Raw genomic sequence first — 22,612 nt, 5'->3', positions numbered from 1 at the left:
AATGTGCAATCGGGATTTGAATCCCGGTCTCTGGGATGATAACCTGAGACGCTGACCACTCAGTCACCAGGGACGGGAATGCGGACATTATGATACAGTCTTGTTTGTAGGACTTATCTCAGTGATATTTATAAAGATCTGTTTTTGAAAAAGATGCTACTTGCTATACCACTTACTACACAATCACTTACATTCCCCACAGGTTTGAGACACTCAAATTATACATGAGTGACGTATAGGACTCATTAACGGATTTGTACAAATAATTAATTATTTAATCCGAGTAAAAAATTGTTAATCATAAATAATTTATAAATCGATTTAATTACTATGGTATAAATTTGCTAAAATTATAACATTTATGACTACTGTAAATTATTAGAAACGGGAGTAATGTTGAAGTCCACTCACATCAACTACCGTTATCTAACAGCCAAATATAATTTTAATAGATTTCAGTTTGTTATTTGAGTAATGGTGCTGTACAGTTATTCATGATAATTAAGATACCAATGGCAATTAAGATAAAGGTACTTGTCCCCACTCACATACCATAGTTTTTGTGGGGACTTTTCACTGTATATAATTTTGTCAACAGATTGTAATATATAAATACCTGAATCAATTTAATTCGATTCAATATTGCTTATAGTCCAACTAAATAAATTAAGGGATAGGAAACAAAACAGAGACCACTAATAAAGAGTGAAAATACACTATATGAACAAAAAATATAATATTATAAACAAAGTAGTTATTTCCTTACACCTTTGATGTAACTGGGTCTTCCAAGCTCAAAAAGAATCGCCGTTGTAATTTATAACTAAGGATGATGAAAATTGTTCCCAAACAACCTAATGTAGCTTCCGAGCCCTTTAAACAGCATCACCTCTTTGATCACTTCCATTATTATTAATAATTATTTCACATTATTATAACAAACAATTATTTAACTGAGGTTTTGCAGGTTTGTTTGTATCGGAATACGACGATGTTTTGATTTAGGGTTAACGTGTATATTAATAATAATATAGTCAATAATATTCTACTAATTGAACATTTAGATAAAAGACAAAAAAGTAGGAATAGATAATAAGTAGGAGGTCAACATTTTTCTAATAAATTATTAATATTATGTTAAATAAATATAGTCTAGATACGGAAAGCGAATGACATGAAATACGAGCAATGGTAAAGAAAGTAAAAAATTAAACTGTAGTCATTTTATTAACTAATAAATAAACACTTCTTCCCCAAAACATTAGTGAGAATTGCTATTTTGTGTTTACATTTATTTTGATTTTCATATACTTACGAAATCATCAACTCGAACAACGTGTTCTCATACATTTATGAGTATCGCAACGATCCATATTTCGCAAAATGAAGTAGGTCAATAGATTACACATATGTTTTATTGATCACCATGTGAAGATAGATTGTTCAGTGTTTACAAGCATATCATCACCAAACCATCACTGAAATTGCTAGTAATCGTCATTAAGATATCAGTGGAACAGTGATTCATTGATTAATTAATAACATATCATTCAGTTTGATTGAATACAGCCCTTTTCCTCATTTATATCATCGACTTTGTCGCTTTAAATTGTCACGTGTGTCACGAGAACTTTTAAGCTTGTTATTATTGTAAAGTTTACAACAAGACTAACTTTAATTGACTTACACCAAAGATATAACAGAATTTAAACTTTGGAACAAGATAAACATGTATCATACGTTTCATAACAATAATTAAATATTCTATGAATAAAAGTTCTCCACAATATACCTTCTACATTCTCTCCAATATACAATTTAAGTTGTAAAATAATACACATAGAAAGACCTTCTTTTTAAACTTAACTTTTTAGACCAAGAGCATTTTAGATAATTTTAAAAAAAATTATGTTAAAATATACCTGTCTGACTCATTGATATGTATGTAATTTATATTGTAGGCTACCCTTTTTAAATATATAAGAATACACTTGAACATGAACAAGTGTAATAATAAAATTACAGCCAGTATGCATTGTATTACATTACCTAGTTCTTCGTGAAGTCAATGGATGCATTTTCTTCGAGAAAGAATTGATCTATGTCGCTCTATTGGTGGGGGTTGAAATTGGAGGGAATCAAAAGGGTTAAGCTATTATTATTTTTCAGATCATAAGTTTTGGCTTTACACACATTGAACCAAACGTCAGGCACGTAAATAAGAGTTCTTCAGCAAACGAGACAAAAAGAATGCAAGTCGCCATATAGCCTTTAACTTGATAGACACTGATTAACTTTTGTTTACGTATTTGAAGCTTGATTTTAAGTGTGTCACGATTAACACTGTTACCTGAGAAAATAACGATCGTTTGATAGTTTTAAACCCTTTCGACACCTCCACATTTCGTCAGTACTGCGTTTTGAGCCTGTTCAATGCGATTTTTTTTCGTTCCTGCACAATTAGGATTTTTACAACTATATAAACAACAAATTTGATTGTATGATAACACTGCACTAAGCCTGGACGTCAGTATTGTTTCTGATAGTACAGAATATGCTGACGAACTCTGGTGATTGTTTACTCTGAAGCGCCACGACGCCACGCGACGCCGCGCAGAGGACGTCGGCATATTTCACCGGTCAGCGCCGTGCAGGAGCGGTTTACGAGCCCCTGAGGACCCATATTAGCTCAGGGCCGACATTCATTGTAACACAACACAATTCTAGTGTTACACTTTGTCGTGCGTTTCACACCTCCCCACTTGTTTTCACATTGACCACTACTGGAAAGTCAAGGCCATCATCGGTAGAGAAATGTTTCTAGTGAAGGCTTAGGAAATACATTATTACAATGGAACAAGAAAGACATGTTTATAAAAACAGCCTCGAAAGATTAAATCTTGCCAAAAGGTGAACTTTTGTATCCAATTTAAATGCTTCCAAAACTTTAAGAACAAATAGATTTCCAGTGAACTAATTGGCTGGGCTTTAATGAAGTTTGTCACTCGAGGAACTGAAAATATAGTATTTCTGTCTGTCTGTCCGCACGATATCTTGATAACGAACTGACCTTTAAGGAGAGAGAGAGAGTCGCGTGATTATATAAGCTCTTTCAAACAATTTCTGTAGTATGATAAAACATCAACGATTATTAGTTCTGTTGTAGTAACTGTATAAAGTTCGTATTCTTAACCCGTATAAGCCCAATTTGATACTGCATCTTGACAACTCGGCTGGATGTTCCCAGAAGTATACGGGCACATAACCATGAGAATTTAATAGTGTGTATCAAACAATATTGAATTAAAAACTTACGTTTTAATATCCGTCCAAAACCTAAACCAGGGTTATATTTTATCTTGTAATGACATCGATTATAAAGCCAAATGGATAATTTTGTTACCTACCCTAATCATAATCTTAATAATATTATAAATGCGAAAGTGCCTTTTTTGTTTTCACGCGTAAACCATTAAAATGATTGTACTTAAATAAATTTTACATGGACATTCTTATGGTCCTTGGGATGAATATAAGCCTATTCTTATTTCGAAAATCCTTCCGGGATACGCCCCACTGGTATCTAAAGAGTTAAAAAATCCCATCTTGGTCTCTAAAGTTGCGAAGTGTTAATTTAAATGGCCTGTTAAATTAGTAAACTGTTCTATGTAAACATTGTATTATGACAGCACGACCATATATTTCATTAATTTAACCATTATTTTTATTTGTTAACATTTATAGAGTGAACACATAAAAAAGTAACAGGATTCGTATTAATAAGGCAACCCATTTAATTTATTCTTAATTTTTATTTAACAAACTAAATTGTTAATTAAATTTGTTTTCTTAGACATACATTCTTTTACAATAGCTGACGGAAGAAAAATCGGACGGACTGGGCATTAGCATGATTCAATAAACCATTCGGTCGTGAGAAGATATCGCATCCGTTTCTCACTTATACCTTATGCCTCATGCGGTACTGCCTAGGTATATAAATACTAATATATTTTCAAGACTGGAGCGAGGATATGATATAGCGAACGTGGATCGGGAAGCAAGTAGATGTACTTTACCGTAAATACAGATACATCACCTACATACATAATATGTTTCAACTGTACATATAGATGATGATTGTCATAATGAAAGTATTATTGATGATTTTAGTTTTTATTTTCAATAATAAAATCTATATCCATTCAATTTAGTAAACTGTACTGTTTTTAATCCAACCTTATTACAAAATTATTACTGTTTTGTATCTAGCCTCATTGCAATATTATTTGTAGGTGTTCATATAGCCTACTCGTATATATTCTCGGGGTAATATAGAAAATTCCAATTTTGCGTTGGAAATATGATAAATGTGAATTAGAAGTGCAACACCTGAAATAAGGTATCTGACAATGGGTACCTGATGCGTAATATAGCCTATGACTAATTCCATTTAAAAAATACCATAGGACCCAATCGTATTACACCACAAGTGCTTTCAATAAGAAAGCTATGAAATTCGACTTTGGAGTTCCTCTAAGTTTGTCTAATTGTGGGCGAAGACGCATGTAATATTATAAATGCGAAAGTGCCTTTGTTTGTTTGTTAGCTTTAACGCGTAAACTGTTCAACCGATTGTAATGAAATTTTGTATGAGCATTCTTATGGACCCTGATATGTCTATTCTTATTTCAAAAATACCCCCGGGCTACTTACTCCCTACTGGGCTTCAAAGTATTGAAAATTCCCAACTTGGTGTCCAAAGTTACTAAATATTAATTGAAAGAGCCCGTTAAATGTAATAAACTGATTTGTGCAAAATATTGTATAATGACAGTATTGATTTTCGTTTCCTTAGACATTGAGGAACGGCATATTTACAGTAGCTGAGGGAACAGAAGCAGAGGACGGGGCATTACCATGATTCAACAAACCATTTCCTCCGTGACTTCAATTCGAGGAAACAAGCGACCGCAATGAGTCCGTGATTATAACAAGTGGAATCACAAAGCAGATCACCAGGCACTAAATGGAATTTTTATGAAAGAAATCGTTTAGGGGATTTCCCGTTCATTTTCCACGGATGAGGTACACGATACTGCTTAGGTACATAAATACTGATATAATTCCTAGACTGAACGAAGATGGATAACAAACATATATTGGGAAGCAAGAACATATACTTTATTGTATCAGGTTTACGGATATTTATTCTTTCTAAAAAATAATACTGAGGATTCTCTTATGGAATTAAACCAATCGTAAATATTATAGTAAATCTGGCCAGTTTGAAAAGTTCATATCTTTGTATGTTTAACGTAGGTTTGTTCATACAATATCTCGAAAACCGTTTGAAGTACAAAGAACAGATTTAGCACCAATATATGTCTATTGAAGAGTAGGGCACAGCGGGAAGTTAGGATTTTTCACCCTACCCGAAGTGGAATACAAGTGTAGAAGTAGACATAATTGTAGTGGGGTTCCTATTCCCAAGTATGTAGGCCTATAGTGTAATACACCATATATTTTTCCCAAAAATTATGTTACAAAATGTTGTAATCGTAAATTGGATCATTTTAAAGTTTTAGGCAACCACACGGTCTAAATATAAGATAAATCTGTATTTCTCCTTTTATAACTTTATTACTTTGTTGAGAATTAAAAAATCTTACATAACAGCTGATGACAAATATAATGTTTATGATATCCATTCGTTTATTATTATTGTTTACCTTGACATTGAAAACTGAATTTATTTATTTCAAAAATATCATAGGACTCCAATATAGTATGGGGTGAATGATAATTACCATGATGTAAGTATTGAAATGTGTTAGTACGACTATTATTGATGTTGATATTAGTATTAAATTTTCAATAACAATATCTATATCCATAAAATTAAAAATACTGGACTGTTACTGAATCTAACCTCACTACAGAATTGTATATAAGTTAGGTCTATTGTCTCTCGGTGTAAAATAACAATGTCGAAAATATAATTAATTCGAACCAGAAATGAGCAAACCTGAAATAAGAATTACTCGTACAATTTCACTCAACTTCTGATCCTCTTAACCACGAACAACGAAAAATGGTTCCTGATAAGTAATATATAACTAATATCATTTCAAAAAGATCATAGCACCCGATCATATTACATCATAAGTCTTTCACTAAGAAAGTTATGTGCTTCGACTCCAGAGTTCCTCTACATTGATCTAAAATAGTTCAAGTGTTAGGCCTACTGAACTCGTGGGAGCTATTCAATAAATTACACAGGGTTTTGTATATAGCCGCAGGTATGTGCTCTGAAAACGTATTCCAAATTTCATTACAATGTTTTTTTTAATGCAATCGTATTCTTTTGCTTGGAACAAATCCGAAGGTATAAACCATTCGAGGCAGTGATTGTAATAAATGGCAAAGCAGAGGGATGTGGCTGTACGGGAGGGAGAGGTGAGAACGAAATTAAGTTGTTTGAGAGAAATGTTAAACTCAAGGGACCCGTGGCCGTAGCGCGTCGCGGAGGATGTAATGGAATTTTTGATCACACGTGACGAAAGCGACTTTTCAGGATCACACTCAGCATGGATTTAAGTAAAAGATGTGATGAAACTTGCCAATTGTTGAAATCATTATTGTTTTCTAAATTAGTTAATTGAATATCTAACATAATAATAATTAGTTATTAAACATTTTTGTATACAGTGTACATAGCTCAATTACATTTCAGATTTAATTTTAATTAAGGCTAAAACTTGAATCGTTTGAGCCAAAGTGCATGTACACTGTACGAGTGATTTTCTACGTGGTTTCATTCTCCACGGCACTTAGAGAGAAGCATAAACTAACATGTAACAAACAGTTAATGTGGAGTTAATATTGTTTCATAAGCAACTTTGCAATGAGCAGCAGCGAGAGAATTTAATTGCCATCTGTTCAACAAGTATTGTTGTCGGAGCTTTGATGTTTCACCGCATCGTAGCACAGCGCTGAGATCGTTCCCTCCTTTAATGATACTTTGCTACAAAACAGCTTCAAACTTTCCGACTTTCAGTGCATCCCTAATTAATCCTTGCAGACTAATCTTCTTCTTAGCTTTTGTTTATATTTTTTAAAACAGTAAAAAATCTTTTCATAGTCTTTAAATTATACGAAAGCCACTGTAGGCCTAATAGTTATATATTAAGGGGGGTTTCTGTGGATTTACCTTGTTTTACTATAGTTGGATTACATAACGTTCCTATCTAATCTTATCTACTAACACCTCCGGCTATCAGTGTGGATTGCGGCAGGACCTTCAGTCCTGCTACGCACCAGCGACCACAGGGCAAAGTGATTGAAGGTGGCCGTATATTGTACGCCACACCGAACAAAGATGGCGGCCGCAGAGTGCGAGGCATACCAGTCCTTCACCGTTTATAGTTTAACACGGTGAAATCATGTAACCTGTTTAATTTTTTCCACTACACTATTTTTTATCCAACAATATATTTCAAAAATAATTTCATCTTATTTTATTTTGTCAAGTAGTCATCATAGTATGCTGATTACAAATAGTTTTATGTGCTATATCTATATTAGTTGGTACCAAATTTTTTGTATAGTTTCAAATAAATACTTATCGTTAACCTCTTATTATTTTACGCAGCTGATATTCATTTTTCATTTAAATCAAACTCTTTACTGAAGTTTAATATTACAAAAATATTATAAAACATGAGAAAGTAATTCCAGAACCGCCACAATCCGGCAGGCAACAGCAACGTTTGGAGCAGCAGATTTAGCGTTTACAGAACCGTATCTTCAAACTACTACAAGTAATTGAGCTAATTAAAAAATAAAATATGATCTGTAAAATTCAACTTCGTAGTTTATACTCACATTCGTTCAACTCACATTTATACTTCGTGTCTACACTGAAAATAAAAACTCCTAGAATTTTTGTCATGTCACAATCCTAAATTTAATTGAAAATAAACTTTGTTTAATACTTTGTACACTTTAAAATGTGTTTAATTAATAAGAAGTATGCTGTCATTATCCTAAACCAATCCTCTTTCATTGAGTGAAAAATCAAAACAGTAGATAAGTGTTCAGTGTACTTGAAATACGCGCTCTGATGAAGATTAAAGGAAAACAACCCTCGAGATAGTGTATATGATAAAATAGCAAAATTCTAGATGTTGTGATCTCAAATACTAGAGAGAATAATTAAATATTATAATGTATAGCAACCTTTCTGTTTCCATCGCAAGTAAAAATTAATTCATGTAGTCTTTCTAATTAATGTCTTTTTAGATCTGTCCGTTGTTTTTAATTTAAAAGTTGATTTAAAAAGAAAACATACTTGCATGCCTATAGCAATTGTGTGGCAGATATTTTGTTAAAACTAATTTAGTTCGGTGACGTGTAGATAACGCTATTATATTAAATGTTTAGTTTAAAGTGTAATACATTTTAATTCTGTGGTAATGGCCTAATTGTTCTAAATTGAATTTATTTTCATGATATTTTATTATTGTCAGATTTTACTCAATGTAACGTGTTTAATTCTTTTCGTAATATATTTTATATTTATAACCACATTTTTTTCGCCGCAAAATAGCACGCAACCACGTTTCCAGTGGCAACAGATCGTAGCATTGGATGAAATATCTCCTCAGAGAGCTGTTGGCTTGCTAATCTTTGCCATATTTAGAGTGAAAATAAAAAAATAATATTCATAATAAGAGTTCATGTTAAATAATATTACAAAATTATAATCATGTTACTGTCAAAACAACCAATCAACATGCGCGTTAAGGTCAACATTAAAATATCATTAAATTAGTTCAATAATGCACTCTGAGTCCTCTGAATGAAAACATATTCAGGATGGGTGATGGAGATGGTCAGGGCCGGCACCTACCTATATCCACTATAAGTAGTACTGGAAAAAGGGGAGTCTAACTATGTGTCAACATCTCATGACCAAAGCGGGCAGGCTTAATGATATCCATCACGATTAGCTGACCAAAACCTGTAACACTAAAGGGACTTTAACCCACCCACTCCAACAACGCTCTTCTGCTATAAAATAGACCTATCGATCTCTCCTTTTTCTAAATGTATTTGTGATTAGTGCTGTGCTACTCCTGACCATCTACTGGTGGTAAATGTTAACTAACACGTAGGTTTTTGCTGTATCCGGTGTAAGTTTTACTCGCAGGTATAAAACAGACATAAACTCTTCTACGTGGTTGGTTTTTGTTAGTTAATATTCAACAAGGTATGGCTTATTCTTTGAGGAGACATTTCATCCAATGCTAAGATCTGTTGGCACTGGAAAGTTGTGGTTGCGCGCTATTTTCCTGTGAAACCCCCGTGGTTATAAGTATACTACGAACGGAATCAAACATATTATGTTGAGTAAATTCTGACAATAATAAAATATTATGAACATAAATTCAATTTATAAAAATGAGGTCATCTCCACAAGATTAAAATGGATTACAACACTTTAAACAAAATTTTAAATATGATAGCGTTATCTACGCGCCACCGAACTAAATTAGTTATATTGACCAAAACAGCTGCAACACAATTTCCATATGAACGCAAGTCTGTTTTCTTTTAAAGCCAAAGTTTAAAGTAAAGATAACGAACAGATCTAAAAAAGACAGTAGCAGGGAGGCATGCATTAAGTTTTACTTGCAACGGAAACAGAAAGAATATTTTGATAAATGGTCTTGCTTTGTTGAAGGTAACTTCTAAGAAGCTGGAGGGTTAATTAATTCTCCAGTGGTAATCTCCAGGAACACAAAGCCAGGTAATGAACAGGCCGCCACTAATGCTGGCGACAATAGCGGGTCACATTATCCCGGCAACTGGCACTGGGGCATTTGTCGTGGGGTGGAGCAGTAGCAGTCGGGGTACCTTTCCGCCGCCGTTACAATTCCGTTTTTCCTATACAACCACTACAGGAATGTTGATTGCGTTTATTGATAGGTATATAACACAAGATTAATAGGCACTTTTAACTAATACAGGATTTTGATTCAAAATAACACATATCAGTGAGGGTTTATTTGTTCTGTATGGGTTGTCTAAATGGAATATTTCCATCAACCAGTTGCGTTTTTTTTTTAATGTATATTTATGGTACAGAAATGGTCTAACGTGTACAAGGATATGATTTAATCTAAGTAAACATTTATTCAGAAAAAATATTTGCACCATCGAGACTAAGCTGAATCTCTTAGTTGCTGCGTGAGCATTCAATGACACCATCAAAAAGTACATTGAATGTTTAGAATACATAATCAACGTTTGTATTCTATTAAAAAAAATATTGGCCACGTCTTGCTTATAGTTGAGACCCAAAACATTAACATAGCACATCATAGAGACATAAAATGATTTACGGAATACAAATTGAAGTGGAACTTTTTAAAAATAATAAAGTGTTAAAGCGTATTAACATTTTATGTAGAAATTTAATCGAACCATTAAGTTAAGTAATTAAATCGAACTGTAAACTAAGCCAACTATTATAGAAAGTAAAGTAAATTACGAGTAAAATTTCGCATTATGCACTCCGAGCGAAACTGCACAAGAGTGTCGCTCGTCTAGTTAATCATTCACTACGTCACACATTGGAATGATTTTATCCCATGGATTCCGCAGAGGGGTAGTTAAATTCTTTTTCTAAATATTGGTTGTTTGGCGTGCACTGATGCTAACTTATTGGGGACAGTCTTTGATCAATGTAACATGAGATGATATTATTGTATTGTTATTTATATGACAATATATTAAGTCCATGCTAAAATCTGATGTCACTTGGTGAGAGTGGTTGAATCAATATGAATTTTGAGTTTAGCTCAAATTATGGATCTCTTCAGACGAACATGACTCTAGATTCCAGGACTCAAGTCTGTGACAGCGTCAGATTTTAGACGATACACTAATATGTACATGAACTGAGACTAAACTTGACATTCATATGTAACTTGGTTTCAATAATGTACCTGTATACCAATAGTATACTGGTATGAGGTGAACGCAAAGTATTTTTTTTTTTAATTAACCATTACCTGAACATACAGTTTGCAACGACTACATTAAGTATACAGAAAATCATTCTTCGGAAATTTATGGGGTACGGGATCCATCGATAACGATATAAAACCATCTTTACGATATTTCAAACGATTTAGGTTATGTTAGGGCTATAAAATCCTCTCTACCACTTACCCTCAAATAGAGATACAATGAACTTTAGTGGCTTTCGAGTTCAAAAACGTAAATGTGAGAAAGATGGAACTGGTACATTTTATAGCCTAATTACTGTTTACTTTTATTTACGTTCCTAACCAAGTTGATTCTTAAATTGAAACACTAAGGAAAAATAATGATTCATAAACATGATCATGGGTGACTTGTCACTTGTTCCGGGATATTTTCACTCATCATCATGATATTATATAACTTAATTTGTAGTCATAAGTGGAATGGATACTTTTCATATGTTAGGAATTTATAGCTATAGCTTTCCTATGTCATTGACTGCCATAGCTTAGTCAATGTCAGAATGTCTAAGATCTCATACAAATGAATCATCACCCCGTGGAGCACTATGGTATTGTTGTAGTGGTCGAGAATGAAGATAGTGGTAATTCTTCTCATTACATGTCCATTCCTGGCATTATTTGGTTAATGGAATTGTTCTAAACCTGAACTCCTTCTTTGTTTAATTTTAAAAATACTTAAGTTTATAGTTTCAGTTTTCGTCTTATAAATGGGCTATATCAAATGTTCTTCCCTAATGTCAATGCCGCGGTATTGACTCAGCGATTGTCACATCCATAATGTATAAATTACTCTGCAAGAAAGAGCCAAGAGCCAATTTTCAGTTATCCTCATTAGCTTTCAGTTACTCTACTATTTTTGCTTAACAGAAATCGGTCACGCAATAGGACATTTTAAACATTCTGGAGTCGTAGATGACTAAGATTTCTTTATTTATTTTAGAATCAGAAGAGAAGAAAAATTGGAACTGGATTCTTGTAAAAGGGAACGTTATAGAAATGTGGAAACGACTTTACAAACATGTTGGAATCCTAAAATAACCCATTTCTGGAGCATTATCTCTTGGGTTTAAAAAGTCAGTGTTGATTACAGGCTTATCAATTTTACCATTGTTCCATATTCAAGGAAGGAAAATCATTAGTATTTTAACCAGGAACTGGGAGAAACCTGAGATGAACAACGTATATGATTATGCAGCTTGGAAAACGTCGACCTTCCGCTCAACTCGAATTAGTCGAAGATCTTCAGTAAGCCATCAAAACAATATTTATACGTTATAAATACCAAACCATGGGTATTAACGTTTTTACAATCATAGGTATATTTAATATCATCGCACATATTATTGCTCATTGTTCTGGTGTTGTGTGTAGATAAATTCCGTTTGGAATAGACGAGAAACTAGTAACAGTATATTCGAACTCTCTTCACTTTGGACATGATTTTGTTGATGGAGTCACATATTTTTGAGAATGTCCGATTTGGGTTATAAGCTTACCTTAACTTTTCCATGGACTTTCGTTTGTAACAGACTTGTCCTCATTTTTATCAGTGGTTGACACTGATTGAGATACAAGGTCAGATTGGTATTATCTATATTGACAGCCCAAAGGTATTTGATAAGCTTCCTCATCACCTCTTGTATCATAAAAGTTTCAGTTGTATCAAATCATAAAAAGTTCAGTTGCTAGTTCAGGATTACCTCATTAACAACAAAAATCCAGCCGTGTACACCATCCAGTGCTGTATAGAATAATTAACAATTTAAAACACAATTTCTGTTCTCTAATTTCTTGTCGTTTATCAACTATACTGAACCACGTTGTTCAGCATTATGATGATGACATCTCTGCACAATTCTACCAGACTTGTAGACTGTTTAATACTTTATTCATTTTTATCCTGCCATATATATTTTCATAGAAGATCCAAAAAATGAATAGTAATCATACTACTCTATCAATACATTTCTTGTTTACAAGAATTCGTAACTCTAAAATAACGCTAAATAAATATCAGTGTCCTTATTAAAATTAAATTACAAATTCTTCGGAAAGAATGTATTTGTTTATCTTTGATACGTTATTACTTCACCCATACTAAAGGTTAATTTTACCATATGTGTTTCAGAAAATCAATAAAAGCCGTAATATAAAATAACCATGAAAAATATCATTGAAATTTAAAACTAAATAACTATATAGAGTGTAAAATTATAACCTTCTTTTAGAAAATATAACCAGATTTGCTGCTGGTAACATTTTAGCTACAAAGACAAAAACGAAATGACAATATCAAAATAAACCAATATACAATCAGTGTTGATATAACTTTATCTTTCGTGTCCTGTCACTAATAGGGAATGTTTAGATTGTTTGTTGACAGCCGACTGAAGAACGTTGAGTGACAAAGGATTGAAAATTGTTTGTGAGCCGAATTGGAAAACAAGCGCCGGAGAAATGTATGGTTTTGGCTGTTGGCGTGGTTTTGATTAACCGTCCATTTTGTGGAGAGGAGTGGAACAATTATATTTTAAACGGCGCTGTTTTACAAGGGTGCATTTTTTACGATTAAAATTAATCAAGGATGCGCAATTTATTTCCGCATCGGGTCTGATTATTCTTGCGGTAATCAGTAACCACAGCGTAGTCTTGAGTAAGTTATAAACTGTTGTATCTTCATAGCAAAATTGAAGATGACCATATAATCTAAAACATGGAAAGAACATGGTTTTTATTGTGATGGTTCAGGCATGGGAGTAATGATTCACGTATGAATGATATATCCGTAATATTTTAGGGTGATAAGACGGATATTGAAAGCTCACGTTTATTAAATATTTGAAAAATATATTTATGACATGAATATACAGCTTAAAGGTATGTATTAAAAGTGGTGAAAGCAACCTTCCTAAACAATGTAAATATAGACTTCAAGAAGTCCCCAAACACCGGTGGGTCGCTGAAGACCATTGTGACATTCTCTCCATATCTACGAGTATAACGTTATTTACCTCCCAAAAATTGTTGCTGCAGTAGTCTCCGAATGAGCTGTTATAGTGCATCCTTCCACAAAGTACAAGATGTTCCAAACCATCTAGAGGTCGGTGGTCATTATTGCGCTACAATACAACTTCTCTACTAGATGCTGTCTTAAATTGTAAGAGTGTGCACATTTTGCAACTAATTTTGTGAACTCATTAGAATCAAGATAAAACTATTCATAAAATAAAGTTATTAAAACGTACAGTAATAAAACTGAACTGCACTTATGGAAATAATATAAATTTGAATTGAACACAATGAACTGGCCAAACTCCTGTCTTGCAGCAAACTCTGATTACACATGTACAACTCGACATCGAAATAACAACATCGCAGCTCGCTCAAATTTAGCGTTTTGATGCGGTTTCTCTTTTTTGTGCAGGACTGAAACACGCTCCCGCAGATCGTTTCGTGACAGCCAATTGAAAACTTAATAAACAAACACTGAATGATAGAGGGAAGAGGATTTGTTTGTGAAGCGGATTGGAAAGCCCGCGCTCGGGTGTGGGCACTCTGTCACGTGATTGTGGCGCGAGATTTGGTAGCGATGTTGGTTTTGTCAAGGAAGATTTCGTTTAGGATAGAATTGTTGTTGGTTACAAAAACGAATTAATGTCAGCTGTTTGGTAGTTATTTCTTCGTACCGTCAAACACTCAGGTATTTTTGTAGTAAACACCATAACTTAACCACTGAGTAAAAAAACCCTATATTTAATAACTGAACAAGAATTGACTTTTATAAGATAAATAATAGATTAACAGGGTGTACTTTCAGTTATTTAGTTGCCATTCTTAAATTGGAAAAAAGTACAAAATTAGAAGTTTTTGAATATTTTATCTCCTTATGTGATAAAAAACGTTACACTTTTACAAATAGAAATTTATTTCCCGTAACCATTAGTTCGCACTTTATATACTAAGATACCGAGTACACAAGTATGATATGTAATAACAAATATATATATATATAAACCGTTATAAAATATTATCGTTAGATCTGACAACGTGGCGATGGTCTTTACCGAACTGATTGTAACCACGATATCTAGTAAGTAGAGTGTGCTATCAGGTTCATAATCAGCTGACCATCTTTTCACAAATCTACCACTACAAAATAAGATTTCCTGAGCCTGGATATTTAAATTTTTCTCGCTTTTTACATTTGTTGCGTGTTCCTGGAATCGTGTATAGTTGTAATGTTATATGTTTTACAGTCAGACCAGTTCTTGAATAAAGTACAGCCATTAAAAGGTAGCCTTTATGATCATAATACGAGTTTAACATTTTTGTCCGCGCTGTCTAATTGTTTGACTTAAACAGTTCTGTATGCAATAGGTTGAAATATTTGTTTACATTACCAGATGTATAAATACATAGGGTCAAATGGTAGAGGACAGAAAATAGGATGGTACTTGCATAGTGATAATTTAATTTGTAACAAATTCAGGTACAGAAGAGTTGGACAAAATAACCGTACTAGCGCAGAATCTGCAGTTCTGGTGGTCGACATTCAGCCACGTTTTCATATTTTGCACTTTGGAATTACGTTCGTACGTTGCAATATGGATCATGGCTAAGCCTAAGAGTCCAGTTTATGACTATTCACTATGAATAGCCAAGATCTGAAAAGTCCACATTTATAGGCGATAAGTGGCATTAGGAATATGTGTGAAGGCGTGTAAAAATGGGAAAGCTGAGTGAAACCGAGACAACATATTGTCTACTGACGGTAAACCACAGCACACTATGCGACAAGGTTTTGGTGCGGATATCTCAAAGAAAAATCCACCAACAAAGAATATAAGCGAAGTAGCGAAGAATATTTAAAGTATTAAAAACGTTTTATATGCGAAGTGGTGATGACAATAATAAACAGTTTAAATATTATACGCGAGCTGCTTCAGAAGGTCTTTTCAAAAGACCAAAAGTGTATAAGTCATTCTTTAGAAAGTCATTTGTATTTTTAAGTCCAAAATTGTTTAACCTGCTACCAAACCAAATCAAAATTATTTGTAAAAAACATTTATTAAAAAAAAAAATTAGAATTTGGTTGCTGGAAAAGGATGAAATTACTGAATTAACAGGCATCATTCAGTGATATATTATAAACTCGATGTAAATTAAAATTGTATTATACAATGATGTAATACTTCATCTTGGGAGTAATTTTAATTTCCAATTAATGTTATAATTTTTGTTATAATTGTTATAATTATGTTAATAAATGTTATAATTATAACATTTTAACGTTAATTTTAATGTTATAATTATAACATATAAATGTTATAATTAATGTTATAAAAACATTCCAATTAATGTTTTAATTTCCAATTTTAATGTTATGTTGTGGATGAAACATTGAAAATGGTAGCATTAAGTTTAGAATATATAATATTTTATTTCTGTTTCGTAAAATTTGAAAATATGTACTTACTGGGGTATTAATTTTAACAAGAAATAATCTATAATTCTTAGTTTTGACTTAATAGTTTTGTGTAAATACTTTGTGTGTATATAGTAGGCGCTGCAGTGGACCGCCAGTTTAAGTGTCAAATATAGACTGTTGTATGCCAATTTAGTTGTTTGATAAACTGTGCTAGCCATCGCCACCTGTCTAGATGGCTAGAATTCCGAGTTTTTAATTATGATTTATATCTGTATTTATTTTCAAATGGAATAAATATTTCTTATTCTTATTCTTCTTATATAAGCACAGAACTTCTCATGAACCTATTATAATGGCTATCAATGCTATTATGGCATGAACTGTAACGAATCGTTCAATAAGGTACTTTGGTCACGCGTACAAAAAAAATGAGTGAAAGAAGATATTGGTGATGTAATTTGTACTTATAATGATGGTTAGATTTATCGTCTGAATGTCTTGAAAAAGTATAGAATGTGACGTTGAAAAATTACTATAGGTTCTATGAAAACCGTCGAAAAATTGCAAGTCAAAACCCCGAATTCGCCATAAAACAGCTGATAAAGGAAGCGAGGACAGAAAGACGAGAAAAAGATTGAAGATGGATAGTGGGGACTATTAAAAACACAATAGACCTTGAAGATTTGAAGTACAGGTATGCAAAGAAAGCAATTTCGATAATACTTTTGTTTTTTTTATCATTTTTCGAAAGTTGCGTTTTTTTTTCAGATAAATGACACCATTTTCTCAAAAACTAAAAGAAAAACATAGTTAATATTTTTATGCGTTAATCATGATTTGGATATTTTATTATGATCACTGGAACATAGAAGTCAATAGAAAACTTTAGGTAATCCAAACAGCCAAAAAGCCCAAAAGTAAAATATGAATAAAAAAGTTAAGTACTTTAAAATTGTTACAGAAAGCTAAACGTTGATCAGTAGTAATGTAACTAATTTATTTTGAACATTTTAAAGTCAAAGTCATAGCTTTTATATTTTCTGAGAAAACGGAGCATTTAAGTACCTATTTTAATATGGGCGGTATATTGGGGTGAAGTCTCCCCTTAAGATACCTCAGTGAATGCGTTGAACTATGGACTTGACATTTTGTATGAATCTTCAGCGAAGACTGTACTTAACACAACTTTTTTGTGTATGACTAGGACCAGACTTTACAGAACCCTTATTAATAGAAGGAGTTGTTTTCTATAAATATATACACACGACAGATCACCACCTCGTGGATGAAAACGGCGCCTTCCATTTTGAAGACATCAGATCCCCTGTAGATTTGGTCTAATCAAGAATTGCAGGGGGTCTATTAGGTTCGTTAGTTGATATCAATTCAACTCGCATTAAGTTCCCAGACTGGCGCCGACCAATGCTGCTGTGAGTAGTGATGTAAAACTACTAATACAGTGGAAATAATAAGAGATCTTCTATTGATTAGTATTGATTACGGAAACAATAATTACTGTGTTGTAACTTTGAATTCTCTATCCATGTAAGAGATTAGGTACAAAGATTATCGTACTTGTGGGTGTCTTAAACAAAATTGACATTATAATCGATGGTTATGGATGTATATTATGCTGGTCTCTCGAACCATGCAAATTTTTGGTTTATTTAATTTCATAAAGGTCATAACAGCAAAAGGCGATACGCGGGCGATGTTTAGCTTCTATTGTGGTCTGAATAAATTGAAGTCTAAGGTATTTTTCTATTGATTTATAGGTGGTTTATAGTTGTTTCACAGTAAACTTTAAATTGCTGGTAAATTAAGGATACACGATCAAATAAAGTCTTGATTTAAATATTACTTATTGTAAGTCACGTCCTAATTGAACTTTGTAAAATCTTAAGCTCTTGTCAAAAATTAGTACAATTTTAATAACTGATTTAATTAAAGTAAGATAACCATTCGCTTGTCAAATAATTTTACTTTAATTAGTTTAATTTGTTTATGAGTGAATTTAAATAATTATACCATTTATATTTTACAAACATATCATTCTAGATATTACTTATTTAGTAACAGTTTATTCAAGATAGTTATAGCTTAGTTTGCATTTTCTACATTGCCTAAAAATGGTATTTTGCGAAGATATTTCTAGACACAATTCCAAAACATATACTATATGAACATCATCTACAATTTAGTTAAGATCAATGTAAATTACCATTGAATCCAAAGAATCACCAAAGAACAGGTGATTGTTTTACAGATACAAGGGCATACAGGTAAAGTAATTACGTACATTATGGATGAATACTCTAATATAGCTACTCCGGTTAGTTAGTATTGTGCTCAGGTTACCCCGTTATATGAAGGAATCACAAACATCTTGACTGCCCTGTAAATTGTTTAGTTTTAACATTTGTTGTCTCATGAAAAATTACAGTATAATGTAATAAATCATGAACATCTTTCATAAATGTCTCATGGGATTAATTATTACAAATCTGACAATAATTAATAAATAATAATGGTTTGTTGTTGGGAGTGTGTTGTATTTAAACAATTTATTTATAACAAACTGACCACACTTTGATATTAATAAATACACTAATGTTTGTATTTTTCAGATATTTGTATTTTCTGAAGTTGTTGGTAAGAATGTTTCAATACGAAATATTCGCTCTCCCCCGACACTACACACAGTACGCAGGAGAACGAAAGCACCACGAGATGGGAGATTGAACTTCAGTGATGGACTCATGCATCTTTGACGAGGCACGCCACTCGCTGAGGAGACATTTTGTGCCGATAGGGAACTGAGCTGTCTGCTGGATTAACGGAAAAATCCGTGCAGCAACAATACTATTCCGTGCGCTCTCTCACCTGTTCATAAAACGTTTTTAACTTTTCCAGTCAAATGTGGTGGTGCTTAATATTGGTTATTGGATACTGATTATTGTAAACGATCAATACAGGGTGCTAAATACTATCTTTAGAAGTATTGATATATTATGAACGGTCATTTTAACATAATTAGTTTAAAAAGGCATCTATTTTTGCTAAATATTGTTTCAACGTTATTCTCGTATCATTAGGACTTGTTTTATTTATACGACATATAAACTACTGTAATATTTATTGTTTAGTATTTTACTGAGACGTTTCTCTAAGGATGTGCAGAATCAACGATGGTATTGTATTGAGCCAGGAGCGAAGAAAGGTAACATAACCTAAAATATCCAATGTATGTACTATTCCTGCGTTACTGGGGAAAGTCCTATCTGTAGCAACTATGACAGCCTTGACTCCACAAGGAACATGAGTTGCGTCCAGACTGGATAGCTCTTCTATTTGATGCTAGCCTAGGGTTTACTATTCTCATTGATAGTACACCAAGTTCTACTAACAAATTATTAGAATCCTTCTGTTCACCTTCACAGTACCCACGAAACATTCTTGGCTGCAGTATAAAAAGCGGCCACCACCACAATCGAATCATCGTTTTTCATGAGTATTGTATCCTCGACATTCATGTCTGTCTAAACATACTGAAAACAAAATTTCGAACTAAATTACGTATTAGGTATTTCAAATAACAATATAGTTCCATGACATATGGGCAGTAAGCCTATTAGTGTCAGTAACAGGATATTCGGTAGTAATCTATTACCGGGATACTGTTATTTCAGTAACAGCTGGGCTGAATGATTTGGTGTTCTAGTAACAACTTTCTGGTTTAAGAATACTGGGTAACTAGTAACAGCCGTGGCCATTTCGTACAAGCAATGAGATTAGGAATGAAAATATTACACTATGGAATGTTATTATGCGATATAAGTAGGTTTAGATTAGGTTATCGTAAATATGTTACTAATAGTACCAAAGTTCAAAGATAACCTTTACGAGCGCTCACGTGATCTGAGAACTGGAAGTAATACCTCAACTAGTGATTTTGTAATAGATTATTGACAACAGTATTTTCCGTCTCTAGCGGCCACTACTCAAGTACCAATCACATGATTTAACTTTGCTTCAATTAATTTGGAACATTAATGTTGAACTGAATTACGTTATAGACTTTTAAGATTATATTTTATATGGAAACTATATTTTTATATGTAAAAGAAATATATGAAATTTAGATGATAGGAAATGACACAACTTTATCTGTACTAAGTTTGAGCTGCGTAGTAGTTAAAGTTATCACTTTAAAGGATAAACATGTCTGACACCATTTAACTCGTTTTGAATCGATAGTTTTGTCATTCGAGTGTTGATAGTGATTCGACTGTGTTGGTGGCCGCTTATTATACTGCTCCTACACCAAGCTTTCAAAAATGTTTCTTGAGTTGTAATTGGTTTGTAAAAGCTCGCTAATACTCTGAACCGCTTGTATTGAGTCTGATATGCTTCTCGTATTGCCTACGGTCATATACCACAAAATTAATAGCTCTTTGGATTGTATCAAGCATTAAGGAATTCCTATTTGGCTTTCCTCTCTTTCCCTTTTAAGAAAGCAGTGCTTAGACTGTCTCTCGGTTCAGATCATTTAGGTGTATTCAAGCTCCTTTTCTGGCTAATCTGTAAGCTTTTCTGCACGAAGCTTGAAAGCCTCAAGGGTCTACTTAAGTTCCACACGATATAAAAGCTAATGAGATGAGAATTCGGTTGTCTTATTCTGCTTGCCCTGTATACTATATTTTCTTTTGGGGTCGAACTGTGCGCATTTTTCGATGATTTGAACCTCTGCCTGATAAATAATCATTGATAACGTCTGGAGAGTCGGTGTTTGGTCCGTAAACAATGGTATTTGTTGTTTGGTCCCTTTAGTCAGTTTGATTTATTCTCTTACCTTTCCTTCTCGGTGCTCAATTCTAGATGATAACAGTTAGAAACATCATACTCACTAGTCATAGTATTATTAGGCAGATTCAGAATGTGGTCGTCTAATAACGGTAGGACTCCACCGATAATATTTCTCCTATGTAACTGCCCATAAATCCTCCCCCAGAGTTATTTCAGCTAATACTGTAAAGGTGAATGAATGGTCCAAGAGGACCTCGATGGCTGCAATTGAGTTGTATTTCATAACTCCTGTTATGGGTGGATAAACATACTTGTCTATTCACCTAGTGCTGTTATTTTATCTTATTTTACTAGACCAGGCTTCCTCAAAATGCATCTTCAACATGAATGTATTCTCAAATATTCCTCTGGTGTGCAATGGTCCAAAGCGTCGTTGTTGATGGATTAGGATTTGATATGTTAATATGCAAAGTTTTATATTTCTTCAAGTTCTAAACCATTTCATAGCTTTTTATAGCAACCTGTATAATAATAAACACGTGTAGGCTATACATCTACCGTAAACAGAAGAATACAATCCTTTTCTTAAGCAATTAAAATTCCAGTGTAGGCTGAATACTGGCATGATTTTGAAAACCTCTTGGAAGTACTCATTGGCTATTCAAAAACTCCTCTATGTGAATTATTTAATTAATTCAACTACATCAGATCCATATGAACGCTCATGACGATACAACATTAGTATTGTGCATTATTTAACAGGTGATTATGGTTTATGGTTGTTTACATTCGAATGACTGTGGCGTTTATGTATTGAATGAATTTTTTGGTTTTCAGTAGGTCTGTAGCAGTTTGATCCATCATTATTTCTCAATCTAAGAAGGAAAATTACCACCGGATCAAAATGAGTAAGCTTTACGTGGGAAACCTTCCTTCTGACATCAACGAGGCCACACTCCGTCAACTCTTCCTGGACAATAACCTGCCATGCGGGACCATCCTGATCAAGCGCGGGGGCTACGCCTTCGTGGACTGCGCTGACCAGTCCATAGCCGACAAGGCCATCGACCAGCTGAACGGCGCCAACTTCCTGGGAACCCAGATACAGGTGGAACCCTCTGTTGCCGGAACCACGAGGAAGCGCAGTCCCGTTCAATCAGGAGGGGACCAAATGGTAAAGAGTTAACCTGCCACCGCCAAGACCATAGAAATAACGCTGATTTGTTACAATTTTGTTTTACAATGATTTTCTTTTTATACTCTTTTCAAGATGTTAATAAAGTGTTGGGCTTGATGCTGA

At 33.4% G+C, this 22,612-nt stretch overlaps 1 protein-coding gene across 1 annotated transcript in view; it reads left to right on the top strand.

Annotated features, from left to right (window-relative positions):
- Positions 1 to 22,612, top strand: part of LOC124362725 (insulin-like growth factor 2 mRNA-binding protein 3) — a 27,148-nt gene extending 4,536 nt beyond the window's left edge. The window contains exon 2 of the mRNA XM_046817462.1: positions 22,150 to 22,612. Coding sequence (XP_046673418.1) covers positions 22,217 to 22,498 — 282 coding nt within the window. The 5' untranslated portion in view covers positions 22,150 to 22,216 and the 3' untranslated portion in view covers positions 22,499 to 22,612. The remainder of the gene's footprint in view (positions 1 to 22,149) is intronic.

Source organism: Homalodisca vitripennis, chromosome 1 (genome assembly GCF_021130785.1).
Source record: "Homalodisca vitripennis isolate AUS2020 chromosome 1, UT_GWSS_2.1, whole genome shotgun sequence".
In the NCBI taxonomy this organism is placed as follows: Eukaryota; Metazoa; Arthropoda; class Insecta; order Hemiptera; family Cicadellidae; genus Homalodisca; species Homalodisca vitripennis.
The sequence above is the reverse complement of the archived record's forward strand: the minus strand, read 5'-3'. Positions and strand labels throughout refer to the sequence as shown.